At 43.6% G+C, this 20947-nt stretch overlaps 2 protein-coding genes across 12 annotated transcripts in view; one reads left to right on the top strand and one right to left on the bottom strand.

Annotated features, from left to right (window-relative positions):
- Positions 1-7926, bottom strand: part of LOC129545947 (ankyrin repeat domain-containing protein 26-like) — a 111850-nt gene extending 103924 nt beyond the window's left edge. For 5 of the 11 annotated variants that reach the window (XM_088840152.1, XM_088840149.1, XM_088840150.1 and 2 more), the window contains exons 1-2: positions 7468-7913; positions 1203-7096 (exon numbers count right to left, since the gene is read on the bottom strand). The gene's annotated coding sequence lies outside the window, so the exon portion shown is untranslated. Of the gene's footprint in view, positions 1-1202; positions 7097-7467 lie in introns of all 11 variants that reach the window. The other 6 variants (XM_088840159.1, XM_088840162.1, XM_088840163.1 and 3 more) reach the window with 3 other exon arrangements.
- Positions 7927-8018: 92 nt separating this feature from the next.
- The window catches only part of LOC129556320 (ninein-like protein), a 70627-nt gene continuing 57698 nt past the window's right edge, over positions 8019-20947 (top strand). Inside the window, 2 exon segments of the mRNA XM_088840177.1 lie at positions 8019-8387; positions 10800-11050. Coding sequence (XP_088696303.1) covers positions 10839-11050 — 212 coding nt within the window. The 5' untranslated portion in view covers positions 8019-8387; positions 10800-10838.

The raw sequence follows: 20947 nt of genomic DNA, 5'->3' as shown, positions 1-20947 counted from the left end.
GATATCAATCTTAATCTTCAGCTGAATATTTACTTCTTTAAGAAATACTTCCAATGATCTAAAACTCCAAGAAACCTTTTGGGAAATACCAGAATTCATCAGGTTACAGGCACACAAACATCTCAAGGATTCATTTACAAATTCATCCAAAAAGCAGTGAAAAAAATAATCAGAAACCAAACAAAATTTCAAAACACAGGAGAGACATACAAAGCCACAATATCTTCTCTTCTCTAATTCATAACAGGACCTTTTATAACAACACGCCAAGCTTCAACTGCAACATTATTCATGGTTTACAAAATTCCTGTTACTTATTTTCCTGTTCTCAATTTCTTAAACTGAAATGCTTCTTTCCAAAACAAACTACTTTTAACCTTTTAAGTCTCAGCCTGCTTTGTAAAGTTGTCCTTGATGACAGCTGTCTTTCCCCAGATAAACAGGTATCTCTTTCCTTGTAGCTACCTGAAGACTTTATAATTTTTCAGGTGTATCTTCATCACCTGAATCTAAATTATTTCTTCACATGTCTACCTTCTTGACTCTTAGACTGCAGAGGAAAAGCTCTTAAAAAATCACCCTGGTATACATAAGTCTTCAGTTCTTTTATTCAATAATTATTTTTTGGGTTCCTGCTCAGTACAAGACACTGGAGTTTAAACAAAAACGTAGATAAATGTGTCAGGGATGGTTTTTCTAGAGATACTGTCTGAGCGCAGACTTAGGCAGTTCAAGGGAACAGAGGGAAGGTGAGGGAGAGCACGGAAGGCTGCAGCAAGACAGGGAGAGAGGCACACACACGAGAGGGTAAATATTTGTCCAGAGTACAGGGACAGGTGAGGAGGGCATCAGCAGTAGTTCAGGATTCCAGAGCAAAGGACAGAAAGGATGAGAGGTGGAGAGTCAGGCAGAAGTCAGATTATGAAAGCATCATGCATCAATTTTCGATGTCTAGATATTAATGTGATTTGATGAGTAGTACATGGTCACATGTGCTTTTGAGACAGGTGACTCGAAACACTACAGGAGATGGAATTTGAAGGGCATACAAATAAATGGAGGGAGAAAAATATGAAAGCATTAATAATGAAAAAAAGGGGGGGATGCCGGCCTGAACCGTGGGAGTGTTTCCAGAAATATTTAGAATATAAAACTTTCTGGGTCGAGTACAGAATAAATCTTTATGAAATCAATACATTTACAAATCCTGGGACCCTGAAGGAGTAGACTCTGCCGGTTCCTCTATAAAAGGTATCGACTGAGAAGAGAAATGATCTGCATGACTGTCTGAAGTTGATTCTATTTATTTGGTGGTTTTCCTATGTCACATCTTCCAGGGTCGAAAGGATTCGTGTAGGTGATTTAGTTGAATTTCTGCTTCTTGGACCTACCAAGCTCATTGAGAAACGAGAGCAAACAAGTCACTTGTAGAGATGTGAAAAAAAAAAACCACACACAAAAAAAACCACTTTGAGTTTATAGCTTGTAGTCACTATTCTAGGAGATAACGGAAAATCTTTTGTAAATGCAAAGGTAACTTCTACAGGTGAGGAAAGAAAAGAAAAAAAACAATAGGAGTGAAAAAAGAAACAGCATATGATTTCTTACTATAGCCCTGATCGTATGACTGATTGAAGGCACTAACTTAATTGGTTACTCAATAGACTGGGCATCCCAGTAGAATAAGAATCACTTTTCCATATACTGCTTTTAAATGATACAGCACTCCTTAAAACCAACATTCCTTCTAAACTATTAATTCATTACAAAAAATAAAACAAGTTGATATATTAGACCGATACAACTGAGGAGGTACTATGTAGCAAATTTCCTATGACTCCCATTATCACTGGGAAAGCCAATTCTAAAATAAATAAAGTCAGAGAAAACACAAGAAATATTTTAGCATCTGGCTTCAAAGGGGCTCTTGCAGTCATACTGAATATAATTTATAATGAATACTTAAGAATTCAGAGCTATGGAAAAATATAGCTAGGAAGCTACATTCTGAGAAGGCAATCTCTAGATGTCTACCTGGGTCTCCCAACTCGAAGCAAAATCCTAAATATACTCCTGCGACCTACTCTCAGGTGTGCTACAGGCTAGCCTAAGGGAATTTACTTTCTCTGAAGTCTCCTTGTCATGTATCGTCTTACTATGCTCAGAGGAAGAATACACACACCTTTCTGAGAAATACTGTTTGCCTGTAGGTGGCATAAAAGGAGTCAGCACACGGTAGATTTTGCCACAACATCTAATTTTGGAAACGTCAGTGCCCAGGTGGCCCAGGGCTGAGTGCTCTGGGCTTCTTCTCTACCTTGTTTGCTTTCTCTGTTTTCTGGCAGCTGAGACTTACACAGCTGATGGAGCGTGTGATCGCTGCCAGAAACACCACTCCAATATTCACCGTTTCTTTACCTACTAAGGTTGTCAGGGGAGTGTGTAATTTCCTCAGTTCTGTCTTGTCACAGCAAAAATTTGAAGCAACGGACATTAAAGCCCTTGGCGCATCACAGCTCTCAGACAGTGTTACAGCTCCGAGTTACAGCTCAGTTGTATTTGGAAAATACATCCTGGAGGTTTGGACCTGCTGACCCAAAAGACCCAAAGAGAAGAGAGAGAGACAGAGACAGAGCGCACACGCATGGGAGCGCACACCCCCGGCCCTTTGGCTCCTCTTTTTGTATGTTTTTTTCCTCCCCCTGGGCTTGCCTCATGTAAACTGAGCTAGCCAGGAGTGCTGTTTCTTCTATCTGAGGTCCTCACTCCGGTCCTCAGACCTTCCTTTGTTCTATCTTTGTGGGCTCTGCCCTTCCTTGTCTTTTAGCCACTGCCATTCTGGACTCCCTTTCCCTATTCTAACTACTAGTGACTATGCCAAAGCCTTTGACTGTGTTTCACAATAAACTGTGGAAAATTCTGAAAGAGATGGGAATACCAGACCACCTGACCTGCCTCTCGAGAGACCTGTATGCAGTTCAGGAAGCAACAGTTAGGACTGGACATGGAACAACAGACTGGTTCCAAATAGGAAAAGGAGGACTTCAAGGTTGTATAATGTCACCCTGCTTATTTAACCTCTATGCAGAGTACATCAAGAGGAACGCTGAGGTGGAAGAACCACAAGTTGGAATCAAGATTGCCGGGAGAAATATCAATAACCTCAGATATGCAGATGACACCACCTTTATGGCAGAAAGTGAAGGGGAACTAAAAAGCCTCTTGATGAAAGTGAAAGAGGAAAGTGAAAAAGTTGGCTTAAAGCTAAACATTCAGAAAACTAAGATCATGGCATCTGGTCCCATCACTTCATGGGAAATAGATGGGGAAACAGTGTCAGACTTTATTTTTGGGGCTCCAAAATCACTGCAGATGCTGATTGCAGCCATGAAATTAAAAGACGCTTACTCCTTGGAAGGAAAGTTCTGACCAATCTAGACAGCGTATTAAAAAGCAGAGACATTACTTTGCCAAGCAAGGTCCGTCTAGCCAAGGCTATGGTTTTTCCAGTGGCCATGTATGGGTGTGAGAGTTGGATTGTGAAGAAAGCTGATCGCCTAAGAATTGATGCTTTTGAACTGTGGTGCTGCAGAAGACTCTTAAGAGTCCCTTGGACTGCAAGGAGATCCACCCAGTCCATTCTAAAGGAGATCAGTCCTGGGTGTTCATTGGAAGGACTGATGCTAAAGCTGAAACTCCAATACTTTGGCCACCTCATGCAAAGAGCTGACTCACTGGAAAAGACTCTGATGGTGGGAGGGATTCAGGGTGGGAGGAGAAGGGGACGACAGAGAATGAGATGGCTGGATGGCATCACCGACTCAATGGACATGAATTTGAGTGAACTCCGGGAGTTGGTGACAGACAGGGAGGCCTGGCGTGCTGTGATTCACGGGGTCGCAGAGAGTTTGACACGCCTGAGCAACTGAACTGAACTGAATAAGGTCATCTGTCCCAATTCTGTAGATGCCGACTGAGTTTTGGTCACTGATCGTGAAATCAACAGACACTGATCATCAACTTGCAAATGCCTGGCTCTTTGACAAGTCAACTACTGAGGCTCAAACTAGGAGAATCTCAACCTGAAAAATCTGAATACAAAGTCTCCATTTATTAGAATGTGAGTAAGAATACAACCCTGACTACCTCCTACAAACTCTTATTTCAGAGAATCACTTCCACATCCTCCTCTCCCCTCAAACTCACTACTCCTTCACAGCTTACTGTGTCTTACACGTCACTGCCATTCATGAAGAGACGCTAACTAGTGTGTCTCATCATTTCTACTTTTTCCTCTTCTAGTATTACTTACATCGATTCACTCAATCTGTTCCCTATTCTGTATTCCCTAAGATCTTTATGAATAATTTAATTGCCACAGAAATATTAGATAATAAAACTCTTGCATGTTTCAAAATCAGTGTAGTATTTATTGAAAATAACAATTCTAGCATTTAGGGGATGAACCCTATTAATCTATTGTGTTTCAAAACTTAGTTTGGTTTCCTACATCATGCTAATGCTTCAAATGATCTCTGTGAAACAACTGTCAAAAAATCAGCTATCTTAAAAAAAGAAAAAAAAGTCAATGCCTTCCATATTCAAATTAATCTAGTTCGAATAACAAAGACCAGTACAAAACACACCTTTGATGCCTGAGAGTTGCTTGGAGTGGCTGGGGTTTCCCCTACTTCTAGCACCACAACCCTTCTCCCCCACCCCCAGGATTCTCTGGAGCAACAAGGATCTTCTCTCTTTTCAGTGTAAATACACTGAAGCCATGGAGAAGGAATTCTCTCAAGTGTCCTCATCAACTCCAAATCACCTCCCTAAGGACTTCCTTTCCTCCCTTCCTCCTCTCACCAAATTCTCTCCTCTCCAAAGGGTAATCTCAGGATATGTGGTCTGAATTCTTCCCCGTTTACATTCTCTCTGTGGATCATCTCTCCTCTTATTTCTACCTCTTTGCTTAGCAATGGTATCTTACACCTGAAATTGCTACTTCAACTCCTTGCTTCCCTCTGGCTATAAACACGCTCAGAAAGAAACACAAAATAAGGCTTTTCCTTGATCCTGTTCTGTCCTGCACTATCCAATGCTCTTCTTCTAGACTTCTCTAAACACAAGGCTACACCCTTGCTACTCAGAGAGCTTGTTAGAAACACTGAATCTCAGACCTCCTGCTCAGCAAGTGCACTTCCCACAAGGCCCGAGGCAACTAATTCAAAGGTGAGAAACTCTGGTCTACACGGAGTCTGCTTCTACATAACTTCAACTTCATTTATTCTTCTAAAATCTTAGCCTCAACTTACCCTCCGGAGAAGGCAATGGCAACCCACTCCAGTACTCTCGCCTCGGAAATCCCTTGGACGGAGAAGCCTGGTGGGCTGCCGTCTGTGGGGTCGCAGAGTCAGACACGACTGACGCGACTTAGCAGCAGCAGCAGGAACTTACTTTTACTCTACCCTCAATTGGGAGACACACCCTCCAAACTGAAACTGCATTAGAAGCTGGAAACCCTCCAGTGGACACTGTATCAGGCTGTAGGTTCCTTGATCTCCCCATCACGGCCCCTGCTCTCTCCATCTTTCCAGTTCTCGTTGTGGTCTACGGGACACCATCCTATAAAGCAGCAGCATCTCATATGACATCAATCTGCACACATTTACAGCTGAGTACCTATGCCCGTGATCCTGCACAGAGGCTAACACACAGCTCTGCGTGTCCAGGGACCTCAATCCTGAATGCCTTCTAACAGCCAGGAAAACAAGAAGATGGGGAAAACTCTGCTGTTCTTCTCGGATAAGCTCACTTCAAATTCATCACCCATGTCAAATACTCTCCCTTCTTCTAAAAACCTATCTTATTTCTTGCCACCTTCCCCCACAGACCCGTGCTTCCTGTTCCTTCGTTTCCTCCCTGTACCCTATGCCTCTCTCATCCTTCATTCCCTCTTTCCTCTTATTTCTCAACCTTCCTGAGGTTATAGAGTATCTTGAATCAGAACTAATCATTTTTTTCTTTCGGCCATGGATCACACTGACCAGGGATCGAAACTGCACCCCCTGCATCGGAGAGTCTTAACCGCACAGAGTCTTAACCATCGGATCAGACCTCCAATGAAATCCAGGAAGTCATAATTTAGCTGCTCAAATGCCATTCTCAATTTAATCTGTGGCTGACACCTGATAAGATACACTATTTCCCCCCTCTACTTTTTCCTCACTATGCATCCGACAGGTGATTTGCTTTGGCTATTAGACTAGGTCTGCAGTCCCATTTTAATTCAACGTTCTGTCAAATGACTTTTCAATCAAATCCAGTTCTTACCTTCTATTTGTCCATGTCTTTTTTTCCTCTTTGACCAGCAGCTCCAGATAAATGATCCACATACTTCTGTGTAAAGCTCTCAGAGATACCCTCTTAAAATTAATACGAAGTTGCATGAAGATTTCCTAAACCCTTTCTAAGAAAATATCCTACTTTTAAAAACTCCCCACGTTTAACCCAGGTAAGACAGGTTTTGCCAAGATCCCACAGCTGCTAAGTGTCAGAACCAGGATGCTGACTTCAGGCACTGTGGTGGATCACCAGGCAGCAGCCGCCTGCAACGAAGAGAGCAGGCCCTTCCTATCTCCTTCCATTGGTGCCACCTTCAAACAGGGCACCCTTACTTTCTGTTACTTCAAGTATGGCTACCATAAAGGTACTCTGCACATCCAAAATGCTTTGTACTATCAGCGTCAAAGTGAAAGTCGCTCAGTCTTGTCCAACCCTTTGCCCCCCCATGCACTAGATAGTCCATGGAACTCTCCAGCCCAGAATACTGCAGTGGGTAGCCTTTCCCTTCTCCAGGGGATCTTCCTGACCCAGGAATCGAACCAGGGTCTCCGGCATTGCATGCAGAGTCTGTACCAACTGAGCGATCAGTGAAAACCTTGTTAGAACATCACTAAAGCAAACTGCTGTTATCATAAGCCCACATATTTACCGCTACCTGCCATGCTCTTGCGTCTCTTGAAATGTTCCTTGCAGATCAACTTGACGAGCCCAACGCAGTAATACTTTAAAGTTTCAAGAATTATCTTTTCAAGACCTAAGTCGTAAAAAAAAAAAAAAAAAACACAATTCAGCCTGTTTCTCTCTGATCCTCTCTAGCAGTTTTACACACGCACGTGTACCAAAGAAACATACATTTGGTTGGGAAACTGGGACTGACACACACTACACAGTATTGTGTATGAAATAGATAACTAATGAGGACCTACTGCACAGCACAGGGAACTCAACATTCTGTAACATCCCACATGGAAAAAATGCTTTTAAAAAGAGCGGGTATACATATACACACAGCTGATTCACTCTGCTGCACATCTGACACTCACACACTACGGTAAATCAACTGCAATCCAATAAAAACAGAGGGAGAATGGAGGAAGAGACACAAACATTTGGCTATAGACTCACCTGGAATAATGCAGCAATGTTGAGATAAATGTCCCTTCAGAACCCAAAATGGAGGGTAGGAAATCAGGATATTGTCAATACCCGCAAAATCAATTAGGAGCCCGGTGGTGGCGAGAGGCACGCACTGTCCAAGCCCACCGCTGGCGCCTCGCGGGTTTCTCCAGGCGCCCCGCCGGCCGCACGCGGAGGGGACCCAGCTTCCATCGCCAGCTGCTGCCCCTCACGGGCAGCGTTTCCAATCAACAGGCCCCGTTTCCGGCTCACACGGTCCCGGCTCAGCGGCTCACACTTCCCGCTCACACGATTCCCTCACGCGCTCCCCACCGGCCCGGCTCGCCGCTCACACGCCGCCCAGGCCCCAGGGCGCCGGGGCGCGACCCCGCTCTCAGGACCTCCGACGCCGACGCCGGGCCGCGCTCCCCGGACGCACGCCCCCAGACGCCGGGTCATGCCCCCGGACGCCGGGTCGCGCTCCCCGGACGCACGCCCCACGCCCAGGCGCCCACCTGACTCGCCGCCCACACAAGCCCCACCCCCAGGCGCCGGCCTGAGCTCGCGCTCAAACGGCCCCTGCTCGCCGCCCGGCCTTGCAGGGGCCCGGCCTAAGCTCTCCGCCTCGCGCGGCCAAGGGAAGGCTGCCTGAGGCGGGGCGCCGTGAGGGCGGGGGCGGGCGGCGCCTCCCGGGGCCGCTGCTCTGGGGCTGCACAGCCGCGAGCGGGACGGCGGGTGTGCCTGTGGATCCCCCTCCGTGGCTGCGGGCAGGTCGGTTTCGGCGGCTTCCCGCGCGGGGGGTCGCCGCCACTTCCTCAGCGCCGCCCGCCGCCCCGCGTCCTCGAAGCCTCTGCGCGCGCTGGCTGCGCGTTGGGCGACTCGCCCTGGTGACGCGCGGAGAGACCGGGAGACGGGCGGCTGGAGCTCAGGTGCGTGTTACACCGGGGAGGTGGGGACGGGGTCACCCGGGCGTGAGGACCGCGGTGAGTGTAGCCCCACCGGGGAGCCGGCTGTGCAAACACCGTCCCGTCCCCGCGGGAGAAGGGCGGGCAGCAAGGGGGCTCTGGCGCGGGAAGCTCGCTCTTCACTCACAAGGCATTTCAGAGGCGCCAGGGGATTGCTCTGTGTTTAGATAGCTGTGGCAGCGCTAGTGGCTCATCTGCCTGCAATGGCGAGACCTGGGTTCAATCCCTGGGTTGGAAAGATCCCCTGGAGAAGGGAAAGGCTACCCACTCCAGTGTGCTGGCATGGACTGTCGCGACGAGTCAGCCTGAGCGACATTCACTGCAGCAATTAAGGGGCTTCCCCACTAATTAAGGGGCTTCCCTCATAGCTCAGTCGGTAAAGAATCTGCCTGCAGTGCAGGAGACTCGGAATCCATTCTTGGGTTTGAAGATCCTCTGGAGAAGGATATGGCAACCCACTCCAGATTACTGCCTGGAGATTCCCATGGACAGAGGAGCCTGGCAGTCTACAGTCCATGGGATTGCAAGAGTCAGACACGATTTAGGGACTAAACCACCACGCAGCCCTTTGGGGAATGGATGGGATAGAAGAAAGACTGGTTTTGAGTGGGTTATAATAGACAGCAGGAGAGATGGATGCGGTCCACAGCCCGGTCGGGGGTCGCTGAACACCGCGTCCTGAGGCGACAGTACTTGTAGGTACAAGGACAGGAGGGGAGAGGAGCAGAGGGGAGGGGACCGTGTCTCTGGAGGCTTCTCTCAGGAGCAGAGTAAACGTCTGGCGGTCAGCAGGAAGAGCCTTTGGGTAAGGTGAGTTTTGTTTTGAACCTTCAAGAGCACTTAGTCTGACTCTTGGGACATTTTAACAGATGGGGACGCTGAGGCACTGGAATTAGGGAACAAGTTAAAGGGCTTGTCTGAACTTATAGCTGTAACTTGAACAGTTTGTTCGGTTCCAGTCTGTTATTCTTGCAACTTCAGGTAGTTACCTTATCTGAAAAGTTATGAGACCACAGTTCAGTCACTCAGTCGTGTCTGACTTTTTGCGACCCGGTGAATCACAGCTCGCAAGGCCTCCCTGTCCATCACCAACTCCCAGCGTTCACTCAAACTCATGTCCATCGAGTCGGTGATGCCATGCAGCCATCTCATTCTCTGTCGTCCCTTTCTTCTGTCCCCAGTCCCTTCAGCATCAGGGTCTTTTCCAGTGAGTTAACTCTTCGAATGAGGTGGCCGAAGTATTGGACCCAGGACTGATCTCCTTTAGAATGGACTGGTTGGATCTCCTTGCAGTCCAAGGGACTCTCAAGAGTCTTCTCCAGCACCACAGTTTAAAAGCATCATTTCTTTGGCGATCAGCTTTCTTCACAGTCCAACTCTCACATACATATATGTCCACTGGGAAAATCATAGCCTTGACTAGACGGACCTTGGTTAGCAAAGTAATGTCTCTGCTTTTTAATATGCTATCTAGGTTGGTCAGAACTTTCCTTCCAAGGAGTAAGCGTCTTTTAATTTCATGGCTGCGATCAGCATCTGCAGTGATTTTGGAGCCCCCCAAAATAAAGTCTGACACTGTTTCCACTGTTTCCCCAACTATTTCCCGTGAAGTGATGGGACCAGATACCATGATCTTAGTTTTCTGAATGTTGAGCTTCAAGCCAACTTTTTCACTCTCCTCTTTCACTTTCCTCAAGAGGGTTTTTAGTTCCTCTTCACTTTCTGTCATAAGGGTGGTGTCATCTGCATATCTGAGGTTATTGATCTTTCTCCAGGCAATCTTGATTCCAGCTTGTGCTTCTTCCAGCCCAGCGTTCCTCATGATGTACTCTGCATAGAAGTTAAATAAGCAGGGTTACAATATACAACCTTGACGTCCTTTTCCTGTTTGGAACCAGTCTGTTGTTCTGTGTCCAGTTCTAACTGTTGCTTCCTGTCCTGCATACAGGTTTCTCAAGAGGCTGGTTTGGTGGTCTGGTATTCCCATCTCTTTCAGAATATTCCACAGTTTCTTGTGATCCACGCAGTCAAAGCCTTTGGCATAGTCAATAAAGCAGGAATAGATGTTTTTCTGGAACTCTCTTGCTTTTTCCATGATCCAGCGAATGTTGGCAATTTGATCTCTGGTTCCTCTGCCTTTTTTAAAAGCAGTTTGAACATCTGGGAGTTCACGGTTCTTGTGTAGCTGAAGCCTGGCTTGGAGAATTTTGAGCATGACTTTACTAGCGTGGGAGATGAGTGCAATTGTGCGGTAGTTTGAGCATTCTTTGGCATCGCCTTTCTTTGGGATTGGAATGAAGACTGACCTTTTTCAGTCCTGTGGCCACTGCTGAGTTTTCCAAATTTGCTGGCATATTGAGTGCAGCACTTTCACAGCATCATCTTTTAGGATCCGAGTGCGCAGACGCGACGCCGATGCCGGGCGCGCAGATGCGACGGCTGGGTGATGGACCACGCGCAGAAGCGTGGCCAAGAGGAGCTACCCCAAGTCCAAGGCCATGGGCGTCGCCGAGAGGAGCTACCCCACGTCCAAGTGGTAGTGGCTGCGCGGGCGCAGGAGGGCCAAGAAGAGCTACTCCACGTTCAAGATCAGGAGGGGCGGCCGAGAGGAGATACCCCTCTTCCAGGTATGAGACCACAGTGGTCTTCAAATTTCAAAGCTGCGGTCACCATCCGCAATGATTTAGGAGCCCACGAAAATAAATTCTGCTGCTGTTTCCATTTTTTCCCCATCTATTTGCCATGAAGCGATGGGACCGGATACCATGATCTTAGTTTTTGAATGGTGAGTTTCAAGCCAGATGTTTCAGAGGGGTGGAGCCTTCCCAGTATGGCCCCACTAGGGTGGAAAGACTAGGCCACACGGGAAGAAAGGAGCCCAAAGATGCAGACCCTGATTAGAGGTGCTGGCTTTTCAGACTGTGAGTCCAGCTGTCTGTCGCTGAGACCTGAAGTGTTGTTTTCCCACTTTGGGAAGCGGCAGGGTTGGGGGAGGTGTTTTTGGTCCTTTAATGGACCGGAACTTGGTGGTCTGGAGTTGACCGATGGGAAAGGAGAGAGAAAGAGGCTGACATTCCTTGGTTTACGCAGAAAGCCAATAACGTCCCTGGCACGTGGCTTGCTCTGTTCACGAAGGCCTCAGGCACCGTCTCGATGGGGAGAAGGCACAGAGCGCCTTCTCGAGAGGGTCTTAGAAGCCCGGGCAGGGACGTGAACACAGAGAGCCTCTACGCTCCAGGAATTAGCCTGAAAAAGAGAGGGAGAAAGAGAGAAAAAGTAAGACACGGGGACCAAAGCCCTGATGGAGCAAAGGTGTTTTAATCAACATGGTGTGGGCATATATACTGTAGTTACTCTCAGCAAAGATAAAGACTAAAATTCCAGACTTAGAAAACATAGGCAATCCATGTTGAAGAGAGAGAGTTGTAAATAATCACTTTTACCATATGGTTCATAAAAACGAAGAGGGTACTTATTACCATATATAAAAACTAACAAAGGAAATGCCTGGATTCCTCAGCCCCTGGGAGAGGCTTGCCTCTAAGGAACAGAGAATTCCTGAGAGATCCAAAACAGCACACAGGAAACCTCCTTTTAGATGTTTCCTGACAATTCCCCCTGTTTTATTATATTGGTAAAAATAAAAAAGGTCTTGACCAAATGAGTTTGGTTAGTATTAACGAACCTTATAGAAAGGCGATATAATTATCAACAAATATAGTTATCAAGACAATCACCAAAGTTACAGTTCCAGACCCGACAATACTTTGAAAACACCCTCGTGGGTTTAGCCCGGATAATTTGTTCAGCTAAAGTTTTCAAATTAGTAGAAGAGAGCAGACGTTTAGAAAAAGTTTTAAAGATTTCCTTTTGCAGTGATTGTACATTCAGTGAGGCATTGTCATGTATATTTTGTAAATGAAATTTGATTTGTTCCCAGTATTAGGCACTATGATTGAATTGAACAGGAGCAACACAAAATTGAATAGCTTAAAGAAATAGAGGAGTTAAGACAACTATGTAGTTTGCAATTAATACAAGTTACAGAGCTTAAAGTCTTATTAAATTGTAAATTTCCGATGGCTATAACAAAAGGGAGTGGGACACAGGCCTATAAAAAATATGACTGATTATAGCAAAAGAAATAGTTACTATGACCATGACAGATCTCTGTGAAATGTCCGGTCCAAGTTCCAAATTTTTCTGGTGCTCGCAGCACGTTTCCAAATGTTCCATTATTCAGGCCCACTCTGTTTATGGAGGACGGTCCTAGGATGAGCTGGGGCCAGTTCACAGTCAAGCCACCCAAGAAGTCCTTTTTCGTGGTAATGTTCCATTGTAGTGTCAGTGATCTATATCACACACAGTGTTGCTAACATCATCTGAGCAGTCAGATAACCACATACCATGGGGTCCCCAATCAACAGTCGTGTGATTAGCCACAAACATTAATTTTCTTGATTTGGTTTGACATTTGTCCCAACAGGAGTATATGTAAAGTTTTTATACGTAAACATAATGTTCTTTGTTCTTTCCCTACAGTCTCAGTAGTATGAGCATGGTTCACAGACAAAGAAAGGGCAGTAACTAGCCTAAGCAACGTCCAAAAATCCTTTCTGGGAGTCAGGCCTAAAGCCCAAGTTTGTCGGCTGACATTTATGCTCAATTCTGCTGGGCCCATGCACAAGGGAAGGACATCATAGCCTAAAGAAGTGTAATTAGTTTTCTTTGCTCCCCAGGGTGTGAGGGGCCTTTAATGTTCTAGGGAGAAGGCATATGTATAGAGTCATTAGTTGAAAGGCTTGGTCCTCTCTCTGTTATTTCAACTACCTGTAATAGAGGGGGGTTGGGTATGTTAGCCCAGTAAGTCTGATTAGTCAGAGGAGATGCTTGGCGGCTGGGCATTGCCAGGAAAATGGATTCAGGACTCCGAGGCGTTCCCTGTTTGTTGAAAAATCAGATTTTCATCTCTATTAGTAAGGGTTTTATTTGTCTCCAAGTGGGGAGATGATAAGGGTGATGCCGCCGAGGGCAGTGCTTCCTGGAGATCTTTAGAGCTGCCATGACCCATATTGGAATTTCTTCTTCCTGGGGTTCTTCTTGTTTAATCTCCATTTTGAATGCCGGGGCTCCCTTAGGTCGAATCTTCCGAGGAGGTTAAAAAATTTAAAACAAATAAAGCTGCATTAACAATAGTTATAGATTTAGAAAATATCTTATGTTGGAATCTAGTAAAAGTCTGCTTTAGGTAAGGAAGACAGTAGTGTTCCTGTGTATTCCCCCCTTTTTCATTTTTTTTTCTTTGTAACTAGTGTGTGGTGTGTTTGACTATGCCTTGTGCCTGTGGATTATAAGGAATACCTGTAATATGTTTAAATTAAAAAAGATTGTAAAAATTGTTTAAAGTGTCTAAAATATAGGCAAGTGTTTAAAATATAGGCAAGGCCATTGTCTGTTTTTATAGAACTAGGAGTTCCCATTACTGTAAAAAAGGCTAATAAGTGAGTTATAAAGTGTTGTGTAGCCTCACCGTGAAGAGGTGTGGCCCAAGTAAAAGCATTAGGTTGCAAACTGCGAGGATGGGAGTAAGAAATTGTTTTTGTAATTTATTTTGCATCAAATAGAGTTCCTCTCGTGCCTTTTGAGAAAGTGAATGAGGGCTATTTAAATCAGGATCTCCTTTTAAAGTATTAAATAGGTTATTCAGTTGATAATTATCAATGCCTGCTGCTGCTGCTAAGTCACTTCAGTCATGTCCGACTCTGTGTGACCCCATAGACTCCTAAAGAAGGTCTAATCTCTGGGGGTTGGTGATGGACAGGGAGGCCTGACATGCTGTGATTCATGGGGTCACAAAGAGTCAGACTCGACTGAGCAACTGAACTGAACTGAACAGTTTCTGAAAATCATTTAAGGTTGATAATTTATCAGTATGGATCTGAGTTAGCTGGTTGTCCATTATTAATGCGTTGTCTATTAACAACAAACCCCATGTAAGATGTAGAGGTTTGAATTTTTTCAGGGGCAGTAATTAATCCAGAGTTTTTTAAGCACAGTTGAGCTATGTCAAACACATGTTGAGTTTTTAAGATAGATGGAGCTGAAAACAATATATGTTTACAAGAAAGTTAGGAAATTGCTTTCTCACAGGCTCAAGGGCTTTGGCTAAGTAGTATTGACACATGGTGGGAGAGTTTATCATCCCTTGTTGCAGTACAGTCTATTGGTACTGTTTATGAGGTCCAATATGATTAGGATAAGGGAGAGAGAAAGCGAATTTCTCTCGGTCTAAAGGGTGTAAAGGTATATTTTAAAAGCAATCTTGTAAGTCAATAATAATAATATGCCAATTTTGAGGAATAGTGGTAGGTGATGGGATTTCTGATTGTAATGCACCCATAGGTTTCATAGATGTATTAAGTTTTCTAAGGTCTGTTAGGAGACGTCATTTGTTAGATTTCTTTTTTATAACAAAAATAGGAGAGTTCCAAGGAGAACAAGATTCTTCAATATGTTTTAATTCTAGTTGTGTATCTATAAGTTTCTTAGCCTCTTTTATTTGTCATAAACCGTTTTTTTATATTTTTGTAATCATCATTTTATTTACCATATCTTATATCTTTTTATTAAAAGCATGCATCTTACTTTTCTTAGCAGCTATGAAGTGTCTCGTATATTGGCATTTTATAGATTGGTGAATATATTTATTATATCATAATATATATTTATTATATATATAAGTACGTATTTATATATAATACGTTATATATTTATTAATAGTTTAAAATCCCTTTAGTTTTCCGGTAAGAAAAACTTGTAAGAGGAAGTTAATGTTTAGTAATTAATGTTTTAAAATCTTTTTTGGAAATGACCTAGTTATTTCATAAACTTTTATTATTTAGTTTAGTACCACTCTAGAAATTTAAGTTATCCAAATCCTAAGAGTTTTTTTTTTATATTATAATAATAGATTATTCTATTAAAATATAACTATTAGAGTTCTATTAAGAATATAATTTTTTAAATAGTTTATCTAAAAGTTTTCATCTCATTTATATATTTATATATAGAGAGAGTTACCTTTTTGTTGACAAATTTAGTTTACCTTAAACCTAGGTATAAAAGTATTATATAATGTTGATGACTTAAGACATGTCTTAATTGGATTAGCAAACAGTTACATTTAAATTATATGTATACGTAAATAAACATATTTAATATTGAATACTTCTTAGTTCACGTGAATATGAATTTAAATAGAGCTGATTAACTTCATATTATCTAAAAACAAAGTTGATAAAAGGCAGCACTGCCAGATGTTGAGGGTTTCAGGGAAAAGATGGAATTTGCCCCTGGTTTTTGTTGAAGGGGACCTGGGGGGGTCCCCGCTTGGAGTTACCCGGAATAAGTTTTCCTTCAGTGTCAAATTATGCTAACAATCTTCGGCCCAATGCATTCCTCTACAGCAGCGAGGGCAGATTTTTGGAGGTTTTTTCTTTTTCCTTATTTAAAAAAAATTTTTTTAATTAGCTTTCTTAGGGCAGCCTCTTTTTAAATGGTTCTTACTTCCACATGTAAAGCATCTTTCATTTCCCGATCTAAAGGCAGCAGCCATTGTTTCAGCTGGCATTTGCATCTTTTGAGTTTCTAATCCTAGATTGCAACAAGCCTTTAAATAATCAATAATAGTCCCTGTCTCACGTATTGGAGCTATTGCTTTTTGACATTCGTGATTTGCGGTTTCATAAGCAAGTAATTTCTCTAGTTGCCTTTTGACTCAAAATAGCAATTTCTAGCTGGAAAATCTAGCTAAAAAATCAGCATACGTTTCATTAAGGCCCTGAACTTTAAATAAGTGCTGAGTAAAGTAGAAAAGTAACGGGGCTTTCCAGCCCTATTACCCATGTCTTAGTACTTTCTGTCCTCAATAGGCCTCCTGGGGTCCTCCGTCCGAATCTGCCTACGTGTACCAAGCTTCTGTTCTGGGCACCACTTGTAGGTCCTTTAGTGGACCGGAACCTGGTGGTCCGGAGTGGAGCATGAGCAAGTAAAGGAGAGAGAAAGAGGCTGATATTCCTTGGTTTACGCAGAAAGCCAATAAAGTCCCTGCTCACGAGGGCCTCAGGCGCCCACTCGATGGGGTGAAGGCACAGAGCGCCTTCTCCAGAGGGTCTTAGAAGCCTGAGCACGGAAGTGAACACAAAGAACCTCTACACTCCAGGAATTAGCCTGAAGAAGAGAGAGGGAGAGAGAGAAAGAGAGAGAAAAAGCAAGACACGGGGACCAAAGTTCTGATGGAGCAAAGGCGTTTTAATCAACATGGCGTGCGCATACATACTGTAGTTACTCTCAGCAAAGATAAAGATTAAAATTCCAGACTTACGTGTTCATGTAAGTCTGTTTATAGGCGATCCATATTAGAGAGAGTTGTAAATAATCACTTTTACCGTATGGTTCATGAAAAGGAAGAGGGTGCTTATCACCGTATAGAAAAACTAACGAAGGACATGTCTGGATTTCTCAGCCCCCGAGAGACGCTTGCCTCTCCTCTTAATTCCGGAATTAATAAGGAACAGAGAATTTGTGACAGATCCAAAACAGCACACAGGAAACCTCCTGTTAGATGTTTCCTGACAGGGAATCAGGGGTGAACTTAGAAGTGTAAAATCACTGGCTTTTCTGAGTCTTAGAGGGTGTCAGTGCATCTTTTCTTGGAGTCCTGGCTACCTTTGGGGGCTGGCCACTGGGACAGCTGAGCTGGGTTAGACTAAGAATTGGTCTTGATCTGATCGACCCCTCACACCCTGGACCCACACATGCTTTCGAGAATCATTCCTCCCTGGCAGATGGTAGCTGGGTTAGAGCAGGGCCTCTGCATTTTTCATTCCAGAATCCCTCATGGTTAGGTGCTGTGTTTGGCAAATTGGAATGATGCAGATTGTATCTGCAGAACTGATAATTTAGGAAAATTACCTTGAGTTCCCAGGGGCTTACAGCTGGAGGTGGGAGCACAAAATGATACAATTCCCAGTGTGAATTTAAAAATTTAAGTCTCGGTTGTATCTTTACAAGTTTATTTCATTTTTGTCTTTTGTATGCCTACTGATCTCCTTATCGTGCGAGAGTTTCAGCTATCCCTTCAAATAATATTTTTGATAAAGGAATATTTAAGTGAATTCTAGTAAATCAGACTTTTCCGTGATATCTTTTTAACCAGTTGATGAAAGAGTAGGTAGAAGTCATGCTTTCATGTTTCATTAGAAATCATTTCTTGCATCCAGTCAGCATTAAATAGTATAATTTTGTAGTTACACCCATAGTGCCAAACCATTTATTTTGCCTCTTAACAGTAGATGGGTTGCTTATCATTGTTTTCTTTTGAGGTTTTTTTTTTTTTTTCATTGTTATAGCATTATTGGGGTTTCTTTTTTGGTAAAAAATTTTAATTGAAATACTTGCAGTGTTTCAGCTGTAGGGGTTGCTGGTTGACAGACATTGTGTAGCATTTATAAAATTTATAATTGTAATGTTTTTATCCTTCCAAGAGAAATTTTTTTAGAAATTTGCAAAAGTAGATAGCAGAAAAACTCTTTGACCTTTCTGTTTTCTATCCTGGCAGTGTGTAGGGTTGTTGTGTTTTTTTTTTTTTTTTTTTGGTAGTAACCTTTTAAGATCCTTTTCCAGTAAATAATAAGTAATTTACATGATTTTGTCATGTGTTATTGCTTCCATTCAGTTCAGTCGCTCAGTCGTGTCCGACTCTTTGCGGCCCCATGAATCACAGCACGCCAGGCCTTCCTGTCTATCACCAATTCCCGGAGTTCACTCAGACTCATGTCCATCGAGTCGGTGATGCCATCCAGCCATCTAATTCTCTGTTGTCCTGTTCTCTTCCTGCCCCCAGTCCTTCCCAGCATCAGAGTCTTTTTCAATGAGTCAACTCGTCGCATGAGGTGGCCAAAGTATTGGAGTTTCAGCTTTAGCATCAGTCGTTCCAAAGAACACCCAGGATTGATGTCCTTTAGAATGGACTGGTTGGATCTCCTTTCAGTCCAAGGGACTATTGTTTTTTTGTCACTAGTTTTATCGAGTTATAATTTATGTACAACACAATGCACATTTTAATAGGGTTTTGAAAAATGTATATAATCCTTGTAACCAGCAACCCAATCAAGATTTCTGCTATCCCAAGGATTCCCTTTTCTCTTCTGTGGCACCGGCTACCTCCCATCTGCAGCCTTAGGCAGCCAAAGATTTTCTTTCCCCTACAGATTATATTTGTCTTTTTTATTGTATTTCTGGAGTCAGCATGCCAGCAATTGCACACTTTTCTGTACAGGGCCAGTTAGAAGCATACAGTGTGTACTCCTTTCTGTCTGACTTCTCAGTGCAATGTCTTTAAGATGGTCCTTAATGACTCTGTTGACTGTGTATTTTGTTGGTAATTCATTCCTCTTTATTTTTTTTAATTGTGGTAAACGATACAAAACTTAACCGGTGCCATTTCTAACCATTCTTCTGTGTCCATGTCAGTGGCATTAATTATATTCCCACCGTTGTGCAACCATCACCCCTGTTTCCAAAGCTTTTTCATAACCCCAGATAAACTCTATAGCTTTTAAGCAGTAACTACCCACTCTTCTCCTCCCTCAGCCTGGTAGCCTCTAATCTGCTTTGTTTCTGTGAGGTTGCCTGTTCTAGACATTTCAGATGAGGGCATCATACAATATCTGCCCTTTTCTGTCTGGCTTGTTTCACTAAGCAGTGTTCTCAAAGTTCATGTTGTTGTATGTATTAGCACTTTTTTTGGACTGAGTAATATTCCATTGAATAGACATACTTTGTATGAACATAGGTTTTCAGTTCTCTTGAGTGTATTCCTAGAAGAGAAATTGCTGGATTATATGGGACTTCGAAATTTGACTTTTTGTGGACCCACAAGACTGTTTTCTATAGGGCTGTGCCATTTTATGTTCCTCCCTGCATTGGACAAGGGTTCCAGTTTCTCCCCATCCTCTCCAACACTTGTCATTGGAGCCATCTTAGTAGGTGTGGAAGGACTACTGGTTTTTCATAAGGTACATAAGCATCGAGTATGGCTACGAACTTGGTGGGGGAATTATGAGTGTAATTTTATATGTTCCAGGAGGATGGACTGAGGCAAGTTCTGGAGGAGATGAAAGCTTTATTTGAACAAAACCTACCTGATGTGTAAGTTGGTAAGTTGATTTTTTAAAACAGTTTGCTGCTGCTGCTAAGTCACTTCAGTCGTGTCCAACTCTGTGCGACCCCACAGATGGCAGCCCACCAGGCTCCCCCGTCCCTGGGATTCTCCAGGCAAGAACACTGGAGTGGGTTGCCATTTTCTTCTCCAATGTGTGAAAGTGAAAAGTGAAAGTGAAGTCGCTCAGTCATGTCTGACCCTTAGCGACCCCACAGATTGCAGCCCACCAGGCTCCTCTATCCATGGGATTTTCTAGGCAATAGTACTGGAGTGGCTTGCCATTGCCTTCTCCGTTAAAACAGTTTAAGAAGTATGATATTGATGTCAGATCATCTTAACATTAGTTTTTAGATATTATATATTTTTTTTTAATTCTCTGTGAGCTTGATTATACCCTACCTACACAAAAGTAGAAGGATTTGTGTTAATGATTGTTCTGTCTCTAGGGATGAAATTGTGCTTGGCACATGGTAGGTATTCAATAAATAGTTCTTGTTTGACTGGTTTGACTTGAAAGGAATTAGGGTGAATGCAAAAGAGATGACCCAGGAGCAAGTAACAGACCTAACAAGTGAAGTGTGTTGTTTCCACTGCTTGTTTTCCTCAGGTGAGGCCTTAGTGGGTTTAAAGTGAGAACAGGCAGTTTGCAAATTTAGCAGGAGTAGCAGTGACTTCCAGAAGCTCGTGAATTTGGCTGGGAACTTTTGCTGCAGAACACTACAGCTTGGTAGGCTAGAGGGCTCTGGAGTTGCAGAATGTTTAGAGCCTAGCATGGTAATTGGCACAGAGAAGAATTTGAGCTGAACGACAGACTTCAGAGGATCCTGTGATTGGGTGAAGAACAAGACACAAGACTCCTGACTTCTGGAGAAAACGGAGTTATTGAGAGCTCATCCTGGAGAAAAGTATGTCTGCACGTTGAGATTTCGTCCCTGGCTTTGTTAGGCAGTGTTTCCATCAGTTAGTTGGGCATAGAAATCAGTAGCGTGCTGTTAGGGTGTGTGGAGTACACAGAACAGTAGGGACACTTTGCAGTGACTGGGTTTAAGGATAGATACTGATGAGCGAGGAACTCATCTGCAAGAGGTCTGCAGTGAATGTGAGGGAAATGGAAAGTCCTGCACTCAGGTTCCCAAGTCCTTCATTTGTTCATGCAGCAGATATGCACTCAGCAGTTACGAGCTGATAACGGGCTCTAGTGTTCCAACTGTAAACAGCAGAATCAAGAGGTTTGCCCCTGTGGCCCTCAACAGTGTCATGCAGAAGGCAGATGTTAAATGCAGGTAAACCAGGCCAGAGT

Source organism: Moschus berezovskii, chromosome 9, assembly GCF_049115385.1.
Source record: "Moschus berezovskii isolate FMDL1 chromosome 9, NW_MosBer_1.0, whole genome shotgun sequence".
Lineage (NCBI taxonomy): Eukaryota > Metazoa > Chordata > Mammalia > Artiodactyla > Moschidae > Moschus > Moschus berezovskii.
The sequence above is the reverse complement of the archived record's forward strand: the minus strand, read 5'-3'. Positions and strand labels throughout refer to the sequence as shown.